At 60.4% G+C, this 17,022-nt stretch overlaps 1 protein-coding gene across 3 annotated transcripts in view; it reads right to left on the bottom strand.

The window, feature by feature from the left end:
- Nucleotides 1-3,062: 3,062 nt before the first annotated feature.
- The window catches only part of RGS3 (regulator of G protein signaling 3), a 64,007-nt gene continuing 50,047 nt past the window's right edge, over nt 3,063-17,022 (bottom strand). The window contains exons 11-16 of one of the 3 annotated variants that reach the window (XM_054516972.1): nt 14,632-15,273; nt 10,030-10,103; nt 6,098-6,199; nt 5,215-5,276; nt 4,416-4,582; nt 3,063-4,326 (exon numbers count right to left, since the gene is read on the bottom strand). In XM_054516972.1, the coding sequence (XP_054372947.1) occupies nt 4,141-4,326; nt 4,416-4,582; nt 5,215-5,276; nt 6,098-6,199; nt 10,030-10,103; nt 14,632-15,273 (1,233 nt within the window). In that variant the 3' untranslated portion in view covers nt 3,063-4,140. Of the gene's footprint in view, nt 4,327-4,415; nt 4,583-5,214; nt 5,277-6,097; nt 6,200-6,283; nt 6,663-8,837; nt 9,250-10,029; nt 10,104-14,631; nt 15,274-17,022 lie in introns of those variants that run through there. The other 2 variants (XM_054516973.1, XM_036394137.1) reach the window with 2 other exon arrangements.

Genomic DNA, 17,022 nt, shown 5'->3' on the forward strand with positions numbered 1-17,022 from the left:
TTGCTTTTGTGACTCACAGGTGACCCCAGCACCCATCCCTGGCTGCCAGCCACGTCAGACAGCTGATGCAATCCTGACCTGAGGGACACCTGGAGAGTCAAGGCCATCACCTGGGACAGGTGACACATTTTCCCACCTCTCCAAGTGCTTTTTGTTCATTCCAACCTCGTCATCCCTGAGGATGTGAGGGAACCATCACGTTAAACCCAGGACCTTAGGACATTTTACCTTTCTCAAAAACGTCAGTTTTTGAAGCTTTCAGCTCTTTCTGGTGATAATTGCCATTTTCCCACATAAATCCCTTCCCTGGGAGCTTTTCCTTCAGCTGGGTGAGCTTTGTGCCATGGATGAACAAGAAGCACCTGGGTGGACTTTGCCCTGTTTGCACACAACAAACACGGCTGAGCTGCTGCTATTTGCAACTCAGCAACCACTAATTTTTAGCCCAGAGATAAATCCTTGTTATCTGCCGAGATAAGGTGCTCCCTGTTTTGGAAGGCACCAGTTTCCACACTGGGATATTCTCTTTGGCTGCAGCACCAGTGATGTCCACAGGCAGCTCTTCCCCACATCCCTGATCTTTGGGATGAGCCCAGGACAGGCAGCAGCTCCTGCTGTCACCCTTCTTGGGTGGCTTCAGGGCAGGAAATGTCCCCTCTCCTCCCCCAGGGCCACCCCCCGCCCAGTGACCCCCCTGATCCCAGCACTGCTGCCTTGGGAATGTCCCTCCAGCAGGGTCAGTTGGGTTGAGGCTGTGGCTCAAATTAGGAATTAGGGATATACCTAATTCCCATTCCCTTCATGCAGGCTTGTGGCATTGGCATCAAAGAGTCAGGAATTTCTTCTCTTGGCATGACTGGATTTTGTTCTGGATATTTGATTTTATGCTACAGAAGGACATTTCTCTTCCTCTTCTGTGCTGTAAACTCAGTGTCCCTGTAAGAGCTCCCTGTGTCCCCTCAGGCAGTGGGGCTGGATCTCCATCCCAACCAATGTCCCAAACAAACCTGGGCTGGATCTCCATCCCCAATGTCCCAAACAAACCTGGGCTGGATCTCCATCCCAACCAATGTCCCAAACAAACCTGGGCTGGATCTCCATCCCCAATGTCCCAAACAAACCTGGGCTGGATCTCCATCCCCAATGTCCCAAACAAACCTGGGCTGGATCTCCATCCCAACCAATGTCCCAGCACAAGCCCCCTCCATGGGCTCACTTCCCTCAGCAGTTCCCATGCAGAAGCTCCAAGCTGCTCACACCTTCTGCTCTGCAGCACAAAGTCTTGGAGAAACTGTCACAGCCCCTCTCCCACAGCACAGAGAGGACAAAGCTGTGGCTTCAGTGTCACCACAGAGTCCAAGAGGAGACCTGAGTTCATGTTGAGACCTGTCCTGTGCAGGGGGCACTGGCCATCCCAGGAAAACAAGGAAAAAGCACGTGGCCCTTCCAGCTTTGCTCCAGCCTGTCCTTCCAGGAAATTGAGTGTGCCCAGGCACGTGGGGATGGCGTTTGCCAAGTGACTCAGGCCAGCCTGGAACCCAGCAATAAATTCTCTTACAGCAATAACCCAGCTCCTGCCACTCACCCAGGGCTATTTCATCTCTCCAGAGAGTCAGCCCAGGTCCTCATTTCTCCACCCCCACGGGGCCTTTGTCCCCTGCAGGGATCAAAGCTGAACACCAGATTCCCACCCCACACATCCCACGGCACGCTCCTGCCCTCCCTGCCTCACTGGGCTGGGATAGTTCCTGGAGGGAAGGCAGGTTTTAGGCTCAAAACCCAGCAAGATTATGGGGTTGGGATGCTCCTGGGCATCAGGAGCACCACAGGATGCACCAGGGCTGCTGGGGCTGTGCTCAGGGCAGGGAGAAGGTGACAGCAGGGACTGAGCTGCCCAGTGCCCACAGAGCCCCCGAGCTCAGACCCTCTGGGGGTGTCCCAGTGAGCCTGGGAACGTGGAAAAATAGGACAATGAAGGGACCCTGCTGTAAGTTTCCTAGCATGACAGTTTGGGATGGAGTGAGGAGCTCAGGAGAGTGCAGATGGAGAGAGGGGGAGGTGCAAGAAAATCTGTGTTGAGTCCAGACACAAAGGGAAACCCTCCCAGCTGGGAAGGAGGAGATGAAAGCTCTGGGCAGTGCCAGGAGAAAGAGGAGGGTCTGGCCTGGAGGAGGCAGCTGGGAGGGTGCCCCCTACCCACCGGGTCCCAGCAGCTCCAGGGTCAGTGACTGGGGCACCACTGGGACCCCATCCATGGACCTTGACCCTGGGCTGCCAACAGCATCTCCAGGAGAGCCTCCAGGAGAGCCACCAGGAGAGCCACCAGGAGAGCCACCTCACCAACCTGCTGTCCCAGCCAAGCCCTGAGCAGAGCCCTCAGCTCTGCCTCACCTGGCATCACCTGCTGGTTGTCTGAATAGGGAAAACAGGCAGCTCCACAGAGATGGTACCTGCTGGGGAGAGCTGTGCTCAGGTGGGGCAGCCACACAGCCCTGGGCATCCCCAGCAGCACTCTGGGCAGCCACACCACAGCCCAGCACAGCCCTGTGACACCACAGTCACACCCCCTGAGCCGTCCAAGGCCCACCACAACCAGCTGGCACTTCAGGTACCAAACACACCCTGAACAGCCTTTGCAAAATATTTGCATCCCACACCAGAGCACTGCCCTTGCTGGGGAGGAGCAGCCCTGCCAAGCTGTGCACAGACCTGGAACAGCCTTTTGCTGCTGCTTTTGGTGTGTCCCCAGAGGGACCTGGAGCTGCAGGAGGTCACTGGTGTGTCTGGGCATTTCCCTGCTCAGAGCTTTGTGCCCTGCTGTGTTTAACAGCAACCACTGGCCTTGGGAACGGTCTCACTTTGGACAAAACTCTGCTCCTACACCCAGACCTGGCCTCAGGAGCATCTGGCAGCTGCTCCATCATAAAAAACAGTTCAGAAATTCATGGAATCAGATTTTTCCCTTCTTTAGGCACACAGTAACAGGATTTTACACTCCTCAGCAAGGCAAGGGCTGCACGGCTCCACCGGTGCTGACAAACACGGCATGAACAAAAGCCAGCTACAAGAAATGATATTCTCCTTTTATTTACCTATGACCATGACAATGTAGGTTTGTTTCTAGCTGCAGAGATGCTTTGCACTGTAAACTGGGAGGCAGGCAGTGCACCCTGCCCTGCCAGGGCCAGCAGGAACCCCTGCTTCCCAACCACAGCATTGTTATCCAGAGTCAGGAGAGCGGCTGCTGCACAGAGTTGCTTTTCTGCTTTTCTCCATCACCAAACCCTCCGTCGTCAGGGCATCAGTAATTGATATTTACACCAGGCTCCCCCAGCGGCCCGCTGCCAGGGAATGGGTCTGGCACACAAAACCTGCTACCTTACAAAATCTACACACCTGCAAAAAGAAAAAGGCATCCACTCCGCCGGAGAACTCGGCCGCGACACACACAAATATTGCACTTGTAACTTGGGAACAGGGAGGACACGGGGCTTTCCTAGCACACAGCAACGTGTCCAGCTACAGGAGGGCAATAAATAAACCAGGGGTGAGGGCAGGAGGGGGTGCTTTGCACCCTCCAGCACAGGGCAAGGTCCCAGCTCTCTCTGCTCCCAGGGGGACCCACCACGAGCCAAGGAAGCGCCGGGCTCCTGCCAGAGCTGCTCGGGGCAGCCGGGAGGCCCCAGGGCACAGGGAAGCACAGCAGCATCCTGGGGCTGCTCCAGTTCACAAGGCTTTAATCCAGGACCACATCTGTGTTGGTGCTGCTGTCCCCTCGCCAGAGCCCTGCACGAGATCCCCTCCTCCTCCTCCTCGCCGAGCTGGGCTCACTCTCCACCTTCCAGCAACACTCCTGGCTGGGGCAGGTGCTTCACAGTATCTTGTGGGAGCTTCCCTCCAGGCTAAATCCAGGCCAGGGCCACCCCGAAGGCGTCGTACCAGCCATGGTGGGGCTGCAGCAGTGCCAGCCTGCCCGGCCATGGTGCCCTCGGTCCCGGCTCGCTGCCTTCAGCTGCCCCCTGTCCGTACGGCCTCGGGCACGAGCAGCACAGCGACTCCCACCAGCTCCTGGGAAGGCCTCCACTGCCCAATTCCATGTAAACACACAGCTCCCAGCCTGCCCCGAGACAGTCCTTGGGCCTACAGCGGGGAGCTGCCCTTTTTCTGGTTGATTATGTCCAAGTAGAGGTCGGAGCGGAGGAAGCGGGGGTACGAGTCCTTCTCCATGAGCCCGTAAATCCTCTTCTGTGCCAGGTCAAAGCAGCTGCGGGTGATGTTCTGCAGGTTCTCCTTGGTGTGCTCCCGTGTGTAGGAGTCCAGGTTGACCTGTGGGCAGAGGAACCAGGGCTGGTGAGCAGCTCCCCAGGCAGGCACCGTGCCGGGAGCCGCACACCAGCGTGGGAGCCAGCCCTCACCTCCTTGCAGGACTGGATGGCAATGTACTCAGCAAAGATCTTCTTGGCCTTGGAGACCATCTTGGACTGGGATTTGATCTTCTTGAACTCCTCACAGGCCAGCCAGAACTCCAGGTTCTCCTCGCTGAACTCGGTGCGCAGGAAGGCCCTGAAGGCAGCGAGCCCGTCTGTGGGAAACAGGGACGTGGTTCTACTCCTGCTCACAGACAGGGAACAGCCCCACAGGAGCCTCAGCCCCACAGGAGCCTCAGCTCTGGCGCAGCTGCAGCCCAAAGCCCCTCCCTGCACTGCCCAAAAAAGCCCCTTGTGCAAACAGGCAGCGATGGCACTGCCCGGGCAGCACAGCCCGTCCAGGAGCTGAATCCACATCCCCAGCCTGGCTGCAGCACCCAGAGCCAGAAGGGAGGCTGGGCTGGAGTGGGGACAGGACCCCCTGGCCATCCCCTGGGCTGCATGTAGGATGGGGTGCCTGAGAAGGGCTGTCCTCCCATCTTCAGGATGTTCTAAAGCTGCTCCTGCTCCATGGTCCCTCTGCACAGCCCCAAACTGGGCACAGCCATGGATCCCTGTCCCCTCCTCCCCAAGCCCTCACCTGAAGCTCTCCCTGGCCCCTGCCCCCAAGATCCCCCATGGGCCAGGCAGGAGCAGGAGGGGTGCAGACAAGGGAGAGGCTAATTTTGCTTTGTGCATCCCCAAACACCGGAAGGGATTAACAGAGGAAATCCCAGCTTTATCCAGGCACGTGTCTGGATATTCCCCTGGCAGCAAACACAAGTGTTAGGGATGGACACACACTCACATTTGTGCAGCAGCAGCTTCTCCAGGGAGTCCCCCCACTTGAGCGCTTCCTCGGGAGTGGGCCTGTGGAGGAAGGACGGACATTGGCAAAGCTCAGCAGCAAAAGCTGCTTTTGCTGCCTGCTAAACATTTCCAGTGGATTAAAAGCCAGGCTGTGAGCCCAGCACAGCTGCTCCCAGCTCCCAAATCAGCTCCTGCTAAATGTTTCCAGAGGATAAAGCCACACTGTGTGCCTGAGGGGCTGGCCCTGGCTCCCACCTTGTTACTGGACTGGCAGAGCAGCTGAAGGCAGAGCCAGGCTCTGCACCAGGCAGCACCACAGCAGCTCTGCCAAAAGGGAACCGCTGCCTTTAGGCTGGCAGGAAGAAAATCCACCCCCAGGGGGTGTGTGCAGGCAGCTGTGGCACTGGGGGTGTCCAAGGAAGAATTCAAGAAGCCCTGGGTGATGCAGAGCTGCGGAAAAGCGGGATTTCAGCTGCCCCATTCAAGCAGCCAGAGAAGCTGCCAGGAGCAAGAGCAGGGAGGGCTTGTCTCCAGCTGCTGGAGCATCTCCAGAGCAAAGTGGTTTTTCAAACCATCCTCTGGCCAGTTAAAGTTCCATAGACAGGCACTAGGAGAACGCTGCTGTCAGGTAAATTTCCAGCCCAAGCTGCTGCGGTGCCACTGTGCAGGCAGCACCTCTCACCCTCCAGCAGGAGATTTTCAGCCAAAAAAAATATTTTAAAAGCTCCTCTAGACACAAAAACTTTGTCCACAGCTTCCCCAAACGGGGTGAACACAGCCTCCCTGGAGGTGAGGAGCTCCAGACCACAGCTTGTCCCCAAGCCCGCACGGTCCCCAAACCCACGGTCCCCGAGCTCGCGCCGCCCGCTCGCAGCACCTACTTGAGCGATTTGAGCACTTTGTCCAGCTTGCCGGAGGGGTTGGCTCCGGGGGACTCGTTGCGCCGCCGAAAAATCCCCAGGCGGTTCTTCATGTCCTTGGCTCTAGAGAGAAGAGCGAGCGTGAGCGGGCGGGCGAGGGGACCCCCGGCCCCCGGGTTCCTTCGCCCCTCGCCCACCAGCACCTACTCCTTCATGGTGTGCCGGCGCTGCAGGCTGCCCGTGTGCGGCCGCTGCACCGCCAGCAGCATCTCCGCGTGGAACTCCAGCGGCTGCGGCTTGGACAGGTCGCGGAAGAAGGGCATGGCAGCGGGGACGGCAGCGGGGACGGCGGCGGGGACAGCGGCGGGGACAGCGGCGGGGACAGCGGCGGGGACAGCGGCGGGGACGCTCTGCCGGCCGCCCGAGCCGCGCTCCTGCCGCAGCGGCCAGCGCGGACGGGAAGTGGGAGGGCTCAGCGCGGAGAGCTTTAAATGCGGCGTGGGGCGGCCCGGAGAGGGCGAGTGAGTGAGTAAAGGCTGTGTCAGCCCCGCCGCTGGCTGGGACGGCTCTGCCGTTGCTGGGGAAACTTGAGGAAAGGTGGAAAAATCAGCGCCGAGGCGGATAGTGGGGCCTTTCAAGAGACGGCGGGGAAAAATAATCACGGCGAGGATTTACGAGGGTTATTTATAGAGCGCAGGGAAGGCAGCGGGGCGGAGCGGGCTGAGGAGCAGAGCGGGGACCGCGCTGCCCCGTGTCCCCCCTGCGTGGGCACCCACACACGCAAACCCCACGGGTGTTCACACGTCTGCGGTGCCAGCCCGGGCGGGACACGGCCTGGGGACATTTCCCTAAAGGAGTGGCCGGGATTGGCAGCGCAGGGCACTGGGGCAAAGACACCCCACTCTGTCACCCGCGCACGGGTCCCCCCCTCTCCAGCATCCCTGGGCAGACAGACTGAGGGACACACGGCCGTGGGGGTCGCGGTTGCCCCGGGGGGCTGCCAGTCACACAAAGCTGTGCGGATTTTTGGGAAGCGCCGTGGGAAAAGGAGCCCCCCCCACCACCACCACCACGGGCAGGGATGGACGGCGTGCTGCCCCCGCGTGGCACCGCGCGGTCACTGCACCCGGACACCGCGGGCACCGGGACCGAACACCCCCAAAAACCCCAAAAATGCAGCAAGGACAAGTTCTAGCGCTTGGGCCTTGCTTCTCACTCCCTTTTCTGGCCGTCTTCTCCCAATGGCTCTGATCTGTCACTCATTAAAAAGCAAGTATATTGCTATCTTAATTACATGTGGCTAGAACGGTTATAACTCGAAAGAATTACAGCTTCCATCTGTGTTTTTAATTTCTTCCATTTAAAATACCTCTCCTCGATCTCATCATAAAGTGCACATAGACAGTGTTTCACTGCCTGTGAATGTAATGTATTTATCAAAACTTAAGAGCATCAGTCTTTTCTCAACACACGTGGACTCTGCTCTCTAAATCTGAAGCTCCTTATCTGACAACATCTCATCAGGCAAGCAGCTTCAGTTTTCACTTCTTGCTCTTTCTGATTCTGCAAATTTAACGTTACAGGATCTGCCACAGGTCGCACAGCAAGGATGCTCAGAGAAGCCACCTCTATCTGGCCAAGCCATGCCCAGGGACACGAGGGGGACAGGAGGGGTTCAGGGCACGGATGCACCACCCCACCCCAGGTGATGTTCTCCAGACCCACAGCTCTCTCCAGTCCCAGGAGGGTAAAATAAAAGGTGCAACAACCCCAGGGCTCAGTCCAATGAGCCACAGAATGATTGTAGAGGGCAATCACTCCCCCCAGTCCCTGGTGCCATCCATACCCTCAAGGACACAGTTTCACTGCCTTCACACGCCCTGGGCTGTGGTCCCAGCAGGACGCACCTCCCGCTGCTGCCAGGCACCCGCTAACGTGGGAAATGCAGATCCAAACACGGAGCCTCACGCTCCAAACAGCGTCTGCCTCCCATCGCTGCGCCGCCAGCGCCGCCGGCAGCCGGGGACCCGCCAGCGCAAGGGACCAGCCATGCACACAACCTGGAGCAGCAATGCCAGCAGTGCTCCCAGCCTAGCAGGGCAGCAGCTCCCAGCTGTTCCCAGCAGTGCTCCCAGCCTAGCAGGGCAGCAGCTCCCAGCTGTTCCCAGCAGTGCTCCCAGCCTAGCAGGGCAGCAGCTCCCAGCTGTTCCCAGCAGTGCTCCCAGCCTAGCAGGGCAGCAGCTCCCAGCTGTTCCCAGCAGTGCTCCCAGTCTAGCAGGGCAGCAGTGGGCACCTGGTGGGGCTGGCAGAGCTCTGAACACCCCTTGTGTGACACACGAGGGTCACCCCCAGAGCACAGCCCTTGGCACCAGGCCAGCTGGAACACACCAGGCAGGTGATCCTGGCTCCTGGGTGGATTTCCCAGCAGGAACACACCAGGCAAACACCTCCTAAGGAAGCTCCCCAACTTCCACATGCTGCTCCTCTTGCACACTCTTGCACAGAAGGAGTGGCACCGACCCAGGCTGCGACAGCCACGGGCAGGCACAGCCCCCAGCTGCAGCCACACTGCACAATAAATGCCCTAGCAAAAATAATTCCACAAAATAATTGCTGATTTCACTGCGGAGTTGCCTCTATAAATGGATCTGCCCCAGCACCCCAGCATGACCCCGAGGCCCAGCACCATCACCCCGCGCTGCTTCCAAACCATGCCCAGGGCAGCACATCCCCCTTCCTCGCAGGATGCTGGCTGTCCTACCTTTCCAGGTATTTTTCCGAAAAGTCCACCATGGCGTGGTACATGGAGGCCGGCAGCGTGTGCCGGGAGAGGAGCGAGTGCGGCCCCGCGGCCCCCGCCCCATAAATAGTCCCGGGGCCGGCTGGGACGGGGCGGCGCAGCCAATGGCGCTGCCAAGGCTCCCCGGAGCATCCCCCGAGCATCCCCCGCCGCTCAAGGTGAGCGGAGCCCTCTCCGCAACCGCCCCTGACCCGGGGGGGCCCAGCCTCCCCCGCCGGCCCCGCTCCCCACGCGGCCGGGGGGACGTCCCTGCTCCAAGGGCTTCGTTTTCATTTCCAGTGCTGGGGGGGGGGAAGAATAAAAAGAGCTAAAAATAGGCGGCAGCGATGCGGCAGCGCGGGCCGACAGTGCCGCTCGCTGGCACAGCGGCGAGGCCGGGCAGCTGCGTGCGCAGCCCCCTCGCACCCTGGGCCGCTCCAAGCACGTGTGGCTGCTCCGTTTGCCCGGCACAGGGTGCAGGCGATGTGAGCAGGGGGCAGGGCACGGGGCACACGTGGCGCAGGGCACGGGGCACAGGCCCGGGGCACCCCCGGCACCGGCCGGACCCGCGTTCAGAGGAGTTCGCTCCGCGCATCCTCACTCGTGCGCCTGCCCCCCTCAGCTGCAGCTGTGTTTGAGGACAGCAAAGGCCACGGCTGCCGTGTCCTTGCTCGCACCCACTTTTTGGCACCCCAAAGCCTTACCGGGAGCAGCAGAGAGCTGCCGGTGTCCCTGGGGGTCCCCGCGGTCCCCGCTCCCACCGCGCTGCCGCAGATGTGCCGCGAGGGCTGAGCCTGACCCTCCCCATTCCACCTCCCCATTCCTCCTCCCGGCATGGGGCCAGCGGGAAGGAGGCCCCCAGCTCAGATTTCAGCGCTTCCATGTCCTCTCCCTGAACCCGGGCACGCTGTTTTTCCCCAGAGCCGGGGTCTTCACCCTGCCCGGGCTCGGTGGGAGGGGGCGCTCCCAGCTGGGCTGGGCAGTGCCCCCAGCACACCCCGCACCCTCCCTGAAACAATTCCCTCTGAAGTGAGACCCCAGTTTGTGGCTTTGCTGCTGGAAAAAGTCAAGGGGAAGACAGGGATCCTGAGGACTCCAGCAGGGCTAGGCTGAGGTGTCTGACCCCACAGACAGCCCTGGCACCCCCTGATGCCACCCCCAGTGTGACACTTACAGGCTCTTGCTGCGTTTCTTGCGGGAGGTCTCGTCCCCTTCGTCACAGCTGCACTCAGGGTCTGCTCCACTCAGCTGGGGAGAACAGAAGAACAGTGTCTGTCATCACACCAGGACGTGCCCACGGTGTCACTCTGTGTCACAAGCCAGCAGGGCCAGCATGCCCACATCCCCACAGCACACAGCCCAGACCCACAGCACCCACAGGGCCCCTTCCTCAGGATGGCAGTGTCAGGGACAAGCTCCTGACACAGGAACCTCCCTGCCCTCACTCATCCTCTGCCAATTCAGCCCATGGTGCTCCTGGAGTATCCAAAGAGACCCCAGGGCTGCTGGCCCAGGTACTCTCCAGGTTCAAGATGTTGACAGTAGAACCTCCTACAGGGAGGGCATTCACATCTCCACTCCTGATGCTCCTACTCCTGCTGCTGAATGGGCACAGGGATCCTGCCACTGCCCACAGAGCCCCCCAGAACCAGGCTGGGCACCCAAAATCAATCAGGAGTTCCCAGCAGTCCCCAGGCAGGAGAAATCAGAGCGATTTACTTATAATTGAATCATATCATTGCAGTTTACAAGTGTCCTCTCTGACTGCTGCTCCAGGGCAGCCTGGACAAACCAAGGGGATCTGGGATGTGCCATGAGCTCATGGCAGCACCAGCACAGCCACAAAGCCTGCACCAGGCAGGGAGACCCGCAGGATCACCGTGGCCAGGGCCTTTAGCATTCCATCCATCCCTGCACGCTGCAGATGCTCACGGCCAGCCCCACATCCTGCCCCACATCCCAACCCCCAGGGGGAACCATGCTGGGGCAACTGGGGTGACTGGGAATGAGCATGCTGGGGGCAACTGGGATGTACTGGGAATGAGTGAGGTCCTCCTGGGGGCAACTGTAACCATACTGGGGAAACTGGGCTGACTGGGAATGAGCATGCTGGGGGCAAGTGGGATGTACTGGGAGTGTCTGTAACCATACTGGAGGGGACAACACTGGGAACAGCTGGGACCATATTGGGGGCAACTTGGAGCAACTGAGAATGACTGTGTCAATACTGGGGGCCACTGAGATCATACTGGCAGTGAGAGGGACTGTACTAGGGGTGACTGGGTGCAACTGGGATCATACTGGGTGCAACTGGGATCATACTGGGTGCAACTGGGATGACACTGAGGGAGACTGGGATCATACAGGGAGTGACCAGGAGCATGCTGAGGGCAGTTTGGACCATGTTGGGGAAAACTGGGATATACTGGGAGCAATTGGAACTGCACTGATGGTGACTCTGAGTAGCTGTGGGCAACTGGAATCATGCTGGAAGCAACTGGGAGGCAGTGGGAGTGGAGTGACTGGGAGCATGCTGGGGGTGACTGGGATATGCTGAGTGAGACTGGGGGTCACTGGGATCATACTGGGAGTGACTGGAACCAGGGCAATGGCCTGGGCTGGGTGATGTGGGGCCTCAGGGAGCGCAGGGAGCACTGTGACTCTGCAGGGCCTGATGGAACCAAGGGGACATTGTGACACTCGGGGCCCGCCTTGGCCGTGGGGTGTTTCAGAAGCCCCGGGGCCCCCGGAGCTGCCGGGCGCTTTCCAGGATCATCCCCCGCGGCCGGGCCGTGGGAACCCTGCTCTCAGGCCCGCAGCCCCGGGCCCGGGGTTCCGGACATTTCCTTCCATTCTGCGCTCGGCTTTCCGGAGTTTATCGGGCCCGAACAATGCGGCCCCCGCCGCTCCGGCCCCGGCAGACGGGCTGGCCGCGCCTTCCTGCCATTGTCCGGGCAGGCTCCGGGCTCGGGGACAAAAGGCAGCGGCAGAGCTCTCCCGAGGAGCCCCAGGCTCCCCACCGTGCCCGATAAAACATCCAGCTCCAAACCCCACCGCGGGAAGGGGGGACGGGGAGGCACAGCGGGCACGATGGTGTTAAAAGAGGCTGTGGGATGAGCCCCTCTGGAACACTCCCAGATGGGAAAATAACCAAGGTTGATGGACGTGATGGCCCTGCAGCGAGGCCCTGCAGCTTGACAGCTTGGTGGGGAATTCCCTGTGGGAATTGTGCATCAGCGTCCTGCTCCAAAAAGCTGGGAGGTTTCACTGAACTATTCAAGGGCACAGACCAATGAAAGTGCTCCCAAAGTGTAGGCAGGGGCTACAGTCCCACAGTGGCTCAGCCCCGTGTCTGGCTTCCCTGACTGCTGCACTCCCTCCACAGGCAGCTGGAGAGGCAGGGCAAGGGGAACGGAACAATGGGAGCACGGTGGGAATGGGGCAGTGGGGACAGGGCAGTGGGAATGGGGAATGGGAACAGGGAAATGGGAATGGGGCAGTGGGAACAGGGCAGTGGGAATAGGGCAGTGGGAATAGGGCAGTGGGGACAGGGCAATGGGAACAGGAGAATGGGAGCAGGGCAGTGAGAATGGGGCAGTGGGAACAGGGGAATGGGAATGGGATGATGGGAGTAGGGCAATGGGAACAGGGAAATAGGAATGGGGTAGTGGGAACAGAACAGTGGGAATGGGGCAGTGGGAATAGGGCAATGGGAATGGGGTGGTGGAAGCAGAGCAGTGGGAATAAGGCAATGGGAGCAGGACAGAAGAAACAGGCAGGGGTGCCCAGAAGAACACATGGGCAAGGATTTAGGCTCCAGGCAGCCAGAGCTGCTGCAGACTTGGAATTGGGAGCTGCAGACACCACACTGCCCTCTCCACCGGCACAGGCTGCCATTCCCTGCCCCAAAAATCCCAGTCTCACGTGCACCAGAACAGTTTAACCCAGGAGGAGCTCCGTTCACCTCCCGGGAAAACATCATCCCCCCCGGTGAGAGCAGGAAGAGCCCTGGCGGCTCCCCAGGGCAGGGCGAGCAGGACCAGGGGGCCCGGCAGGGACACAGAGCCCACCCGGCTCGGGCAGCGCTGCGGGGATGCAGGGGTGCAGGCTCGGGGCTGTAGGGTTTCAGGGCTGCAGGGTTGCAGGGATGCAGGGATGCAGGTTTCAGGGCTGCAGGGTTTCAGGGATGCAGGGTTTCAGGGCTGCAGGGTTTCAGGGCTGTAGGGTTTCAGGGCTGCAGGGTTGCAGGGATGCAGGGATGCAGGTTTCAGGGATGCAGGGTTTCAGGGATGCAGGGTTTCAGGGCTGCAGGGTTTCAGGGCTGCAGGGTTTCAGGGATGCAGGGATGCAGGGATGCAGGCTCGGGGATGCGGGGTTTCAGGGCTGCAGGGTTGCAGGGATGCAGGGATGCAGGGATTCAGGGCTGCAGGGTTTCAGGGCTGCAGGGTTGCAGGGTTTCAGGGATGCAGGGTTTCAGGGCTGCAGGGTTTCAGGGCTGTAGGGTTTCAGGGCTGCAGGCTCGGGGCTGCACACACAGCGGCACTGTGAGCTCTCCTTCAGGCCACCGCTCACGGGACGCTCCCAGCCGGCGCTGTCGCTGTCACCGCCTCCCTCGCACGTGTGACAGGCAGCGACCGCCTCCCTGACACAAGGGTGGCTTTTCTTTGTCGGGGATAGGGCGGGTCTGGACCCCCCATCTCCTCCCGCACACAATTGTTGGCCTCAGTCTCCAGGAGAGTTTGACTCCCCTGCAGACAGCAGCCCCATCCCAGCAGTCTGTAACCCTGGGAAGGGCTCTCACCAGCTGGTCAGGGACTCTGAGCCCAAAAATTCCTCCAGGAAACAGCATCAGGGTGGCTTTTCAAGCAGCATGGCAGGAAAAGGGTTAACCCAGCATGGGTTTAACCCCAGGGTCTGCAGCAGCCTCTCCTTGCCAAGGAGCCATTGCTCTGGAGCAGAATGTGGCTCTGCAAGGGGCTCCCAAGCAGCAGGACATGGTTCTGAGCTGTGAAAGGAGGTCCTGAGCTGGGAGCACACCCTGAGCACTGGGCTGAGCACCAGAGCCCTGAGCAGCACCCAGAGCTGAGGATGGGGCAGAGCAGGGTTTGGGGCCAGGGGTCACTTTCAGCAACCTGCCAGTGCCACCTGGGGAGGATGGGAACAGCAGGGCTTCCCAGGAATGATCTCTGCACTGGCAGCTCATTCCTGCACCATGCAGCCAGGGCCAGCTCTGCTCTGGGGGCTCAGGAGCACCCCAGACCCCCAGATTGCACAGGCCAGTCCTGGGCAGAGCTGCCTCAGCACAGCCTCTGCTGCTCCTCCCACAGCACAGGTGGGGTCACACATCTCTGCTGAGCACAGCTTCTCCAGATGGACCCCACAGCAGCCAAAGCCCTGCAGAAGGCGGGTGGGGCAGAGGGTCACACTGCTCCTGCACCCCCTGCACACTGGGGACTGTCACCAGGGACTCTCCCCACTGCTGCTGGGAGCAGCCCTGTGCATTCCCAGATCCCCAGGGGCACTCTGCCACCAGCAGTCCCAGCAGACAGCGCTGCCCAGGCCATGGGTGCAGTGGTGGCAGTGCCACCCACAGCCCCAGCCCACTGCTCTGGGCGCCCTGCCCCGGCTGCTGGCACCTCCAGAGCTGGTGCCAGGGGCAGGGACCCTCCCGAGTGCCCAGAAGGGAGCTTTGCCATACTCATGTAGACACGGGCCACATGGCAGGACACCTCCAGCCAGAACTGTCCCAGCTCACAGCCAGCCGAGGCTCTCGTACCTTCCTGTGGCCCGAGAAGAGTAGCGTCAGCTGGTGGATGGAGCCGCCGTTCTTGACCAGCTCCTTCTTGAGGGTCCTGGGGGAGGGCAGAGCCCAGCGTGCGGCGGTGCCCTGGCTGTCGGGGCAGTGCAGGGTGGTATCGGAGGTGAAGCAGTGGCCCTTGGTCTCCTGCAGGAGGCTGCCCTCGCTGTGCGTGCGGCGCCGCAGCGAGCCCTGCACGCTCAGGGTGTAGCCGGCCTGCCCGCCCGTCTCGATCATGCTGCTGCGCTTCAGCTCGTTCCTCTCCAGGTACTGCTCGTCGCTCTCCTCCTCCTCCTCCTCCTCCTCCTCATCTTCCTCGTCCTCATCTTCCTCCTCATCCTCCTCCTCATCCTCGCCGTCCGTGCCCGCGGCGCTCTGGCTGAAGGTGCTGTCCAGCCGCAGCTCGGGGATGACAAAGGCGGGCAGGGAGCTGTGCTGCTCCTCTCCCTTTGCCGTGGCCACCGGCTGCTTTTCCGCCGGGAGAGGAGCCTGGGTGGCCCCCAGAGCGTCCCAGGGCTCGGCCAGAGCCGCTGCCTTGGCAGCCAGAGGGGCATCACCCACTGCTGCCTTCCCATCCTCCGAGGGCATCTGCCCCGGCTTCTCGGCGTCCGTCTCCAGCATCTGCCAGAGGAGAAGATAGAGAAGGATGAAAGCAGAAGCACCCCAGATCTCTCTGCCACCTTCCTGAGGAGCCTTTCACCTCCTCACACCCCCCCTACAATGCTGGCACCGATTTGTACAATGCTAACAGTGCTCTGGTGGGGTGGGATGGCATCGTCCCCATGTCCCCCCCAGGTGGTGCCAAGTCACCCATTGCTGTCCTGCTCCTGAGCCCTGGAACACCAGGTCCCCCGGCAGGCAGGAGCAGGATGGTGGCACTCAGCTCCTGGCAGCACCGGGGGGTTCTGAGGAGTCCCAGGGTGCCGGCTGGGCTCCAGCCACAGAGGCAGAGCCGTGGCAGCATCCTCACCCCGATGGCTGCTGGAGCTGCTGACCTGCAGGGATCCCCCAGGGGCTGCAGAGAAACCCGGCAGCTCCTCGGCAGCTCTGCCCCCTCCTGCACCGCGTTATCATCAAAGGCCGAAGGGAAGCGCCGGGCTCTGCCCATCCCTGCCTTGCCCCAGCTCAGCCCGAGGCTCTGGGCTACAAAACCACAGCCACTCCTGCCAGCCCCTGCCGGGGGTTTGTGCCTTTGGGGCTGGTTTTCCCAGGTCTCTTTGCCTGTTGGGGAAGGCCTGAGCAAGCTCTGTCCTCTCAAAGGGAAAAGTCCGAGGGAAAGAACCTCCAAGGTTGTTTTTGTGAGCAGGGGGAGGCTCTGATGAGCCCTCCCTTGCCAGAGCAGAGAGTCCTGTGTGATTTTTGTGTCTAAGCCAAAGGGGCAAAACCAGCCCAGCAGGGAAAAAAAGACCAAAGGAGAGAAAATCCTCTCTTTAAGAAGCAACTCCCTCCTACACACGTCCTGGGGCAGGGACTTCCACAGGACCATCCCCAGCTAACAAGTCACCCAGAAAAGAAGTCACTGAATCCCCAGCTGAGATCCAAGCATTTTCACAAACCCAGTGACATCAGAAAGTTGGAGTTAACAAAGACACCCCTTACTTCAGCTTCAAAAGGGGCACCAGCCCCAGGAGTCAGCCCATCCAGGCTCACATCCCTTTGGGAAGAGGCACACACAGAGTGGACAGAGGTTCCATCCCCATGGAGGTTCCAGCCTGTGACAGCACCCCTGGGAGAGCGACCCTGCAGGGGACACCCCTCGTTCCCCAGAGCACAGAGGGGATATCCTGGACATCCCCAGGCAGCTGTGTGCAGATGTTGGGCTGCAGAAGCTGCTGGCACCTCCAGGAAACACCTCGGGGGGGTGAGGGGGGTGTGAGCCCCCTGTGCACAGAGGGGACAGCACAGACACCACCCAGCAGCACCTGCCTGAGCTCAGGGGGCAAAGAGCTGGGTGGGTTTCCAGGAAGATGCTGGAGCTCAGTGCCACAGCCAGCTGGGCAGGAGCCCACACGTGTCCAGCTGTGCCTTGTCCTGGTTTATCACACCCAAAGGGTCCCTGTGTCACCTGTAGCACAGAGAGCAGCAGCTCTGTCCCAACCAGCCTGGCTCACCCCAGCAGCAACTCAGCATCACCCCCAGTGAGTCAGAACACAAATTCAGAGACCACATTGTGCTTGGTCCCTTCATGGCATCGCTCTGTCCATGAAACAGCTGGATTTGGTGTCAGGCACAAAGCGAATGCTCCCTCACCCCACCCTTGGGGTGAAATTACACATTAATTCCTTTAAGAAGGGAATGTTCCCAGCCCTGCCCTGCCAGGCTGCCCATTTGCACCAGAGCTGCCTCAATGATGCTGCTGATGTTTTATTT

Source organism: Molothrus ater, chromosome 20, assembly GCF_012460135.2.
Source record: "Molothrus ater isolate BHLD 08-10-18 breed brown headed cowbird chromosome 20, BPBGC_Mater_1.1, whole genome shotgun sequence".
Taxonomy (NCBI): domain Eukaryota; kingdom Metazoa; phylum Chordata; class Aves; order Passeriformes; family Icteridae; genus Molothrus; species Molothrus ater.